Raw genomic sequence first — 2,271 nt, 5'->3', positions numbered from 1 at the left:
TTTTATATACTTTGTGGCTAACTTGTGAGGGGTGGTATTACTTTGTTTTGGAGTTTCTATTTTGGAACTCCTATTACTAATCGTTTCCGCTTTTAAAGGTGTTGATTTTTCAGAAACGCCTATTCACCCCCCTCTAGGCAGCATCCTAGGTCCTTTCATGCACGATTCTCCACTGTAGCATTTCGTTGTATTTATGAATTATTATCTAAATATTGACTAATTAGGCTCAAAAGATTCGTTTCGCAAAGTTAAAGCAAACTGTGCAATTAGTTTTTAATTTCGTCTACATTTAGTACTCCATACATATACCACAAATTTGATATGACGAGAAATTTTCTTTTTACATAGTGCGTTTTTGGAGAACTAAACAAGGGCATGGTTCCAAAGGGCAAACGAAAGTTCTGTCCGGCAACCTCCTGTGTCAACATCAGTCAGTATTATTTATTGCTTTTAACTTATATTTTTCTGAAGTATATCTACATATTTGTTCTTCTAACTTTGGAGAGTACTTGTTTGGTTTTTGCTTTAATATTGCACCCCATCCTAACTTGGATGCATCTGTCTCTACGATGAAATAATTATCATCTAAGGGTAACTCTAGAGGTTTTAAATCTTTGACCTTTTCTTTAATAGTTCTTACTAATTTTATATCTTCAGAATTAAAATATTTTTGCCCATTTTTTCTTAATTTTGCATACAATGGACCAGCTAGCTTAGCTAAATTTTCAATATAATTTCTAGCATAATTTACTATTCCTAAGAATTGCTGTAAGGTTTTCTTATCATTCATAACATCTGGAAATTCTAATATTTTCTTTGCAATATGATCTTGTAAATAAATTTTTCCTTCTCCTATTTCATGACCTAAAAAGTTTATCTTTTCCTTACATATCTCCATTTTTCTTTTAGACAGTATTAACCCATGTTGTTCTACCTTTCTAAAGAAGGTTTCCAGATGAGCTATATATATATATATATATATATATATATATATATATATATATATATATATATATATATATATATATATATATATATATATATATATATATTTCCAAATGCACAAACAAGTTAAGTAAGAAAAGGTCTGAACATTCCATTTTCCAGTACAACCATTTCTAAACAGCACGCCAGTTACATAAAAGATCGACCCCTCGAACATTTATGCATCTTGATATTTACTAGTAGTACATTCTGAACAACGTGCCATCTCTTGAGAAAGTACACATATATCTCATTGGAGTTGAGACAAGATATATCCAATCAATCAACTGCGCGGATCTTGCCTAAGCGGCGAGAAGATTGCTTCATGGCGCTGCTGCTTCGACCTGCAAATAAATAACCAGTCGTCAGAATTTTGACGAGTGAATCGCCACTAATACCATGACTTGAGCTCAAGAATCAAGATCCAACACATACCAGGTACGTCGGTGAAGCAAGTACGCGCAGCAGCCTCCGACCCCGAGAGCGGTCGCGCCCGCGGCCGCCACAAGCATCGGCGCCGACGTCGAGGACGCCGCGGTTCGCGCCAACCTGGATACCTGAAGGACCCCGAGCGACAGGAAGAGGAAGCAGATGACGAAGCCCAGCCACCGTCTTCCTCCGTCGGTTCTCGGCTCCCAGCAACTGAAGCGCCTGCCGAGCAGGAGGCCGACGGCGACGTAGGTGACCCCGACGGAGGCCACGGACACCAAGTCGCCCCACGAGATGTACATCACCAGGCCGGAATTCACGGTAAGCAGCACGAAGAAAACGAGGTGCTCACCCGTGGTCGTCTGCTTAGCCGAGGGAGGGGAGAGAGTATCCATTGCTAGCTGTGGGAAGGAAGAGAAGGCAACAGGCGCAGGCGGTGGTACTAAGAGCTAAAGAGGTACTCCGTTTATCTCAAAGGTTATATTATAGAGGTCCTTGTTGCAGTGTTTCTAAGAGTAGCTCCAGTTTTCCTGCGAACCCAACCGCGGTCCTTGCTGGACGTTCCATCGACGAACCAAGAGCACTGCGGACATCGAACCAAGGAGGTAAGAGAAAAATCAGATCTTATTTTAGTTCGAATCATGGAAATAAAATGTTGATTTAAGGGCTAAAGTTTAGTTCCTACCACGTCAGACGTTCGGATAGTAATTAGGAGAAGTAAACATGAGTTAATTATAAAACTAATTACACAGATAGAGACTAATTTGTGAGACGAATCTATTATGCCTAATTAACCCATCATTAGCATATGTTTACTGTAGCACCGCGCCGTCAAATCATGGTCTAATTAGGCTTAAA

The 2,271-nt window shown here is 39.6% G+C and overlaps 1 protein-coding gene across 1 annotated transcript; it reads right to left on the bottom strand.

The window, feature by feature from the left end:
* Nucleotides 1-1,071: 1,071 nt before the first annotated feature.
* On the bottom strand, nucleotides 1,072-1,941 carry LOC136476021 (uncharacterized). Its single transcript, XM_066473688.1, has 2 exons — nucleotides 1,420-1,941; nucleotides 1,072-1,328 (listed from the first exon to the last, which is right to left on the bottom strand). Exons 1-2 carry the CDS (start codon nucleotides 1,806-1,808, stop codon nucleotides 1,268-1,270), a joined length of 450 nt encoding a protein of 149 aa, XP_066329785.1. The 5' UTR covers nucleotides 1,809-1,941; the 3' UTR covers nucleotides 1,072-1,267.
* Between the last annotated feature and the right edge of the window lie 330 nt (nucleotides 1,942-2,271).

Source organism: Miscanthus floridulus, chromosome 8 (assembly GCF_019320115.1).
Source record: "Miscanthus floridulus cultivar M001 chromosome 8, ASM1932011v1, whole genome shotgun sequence".
Taxonomy (NCBI): Eukaryota; Viridiplantae; Streptophyta; class Magnoliopsida; order Poales; family Poaceae; genus Miscanthus; species Miscanthus floridulus.
This window is presented reverse-complemented; position numbering and strand designations above follow the sequence as displayed.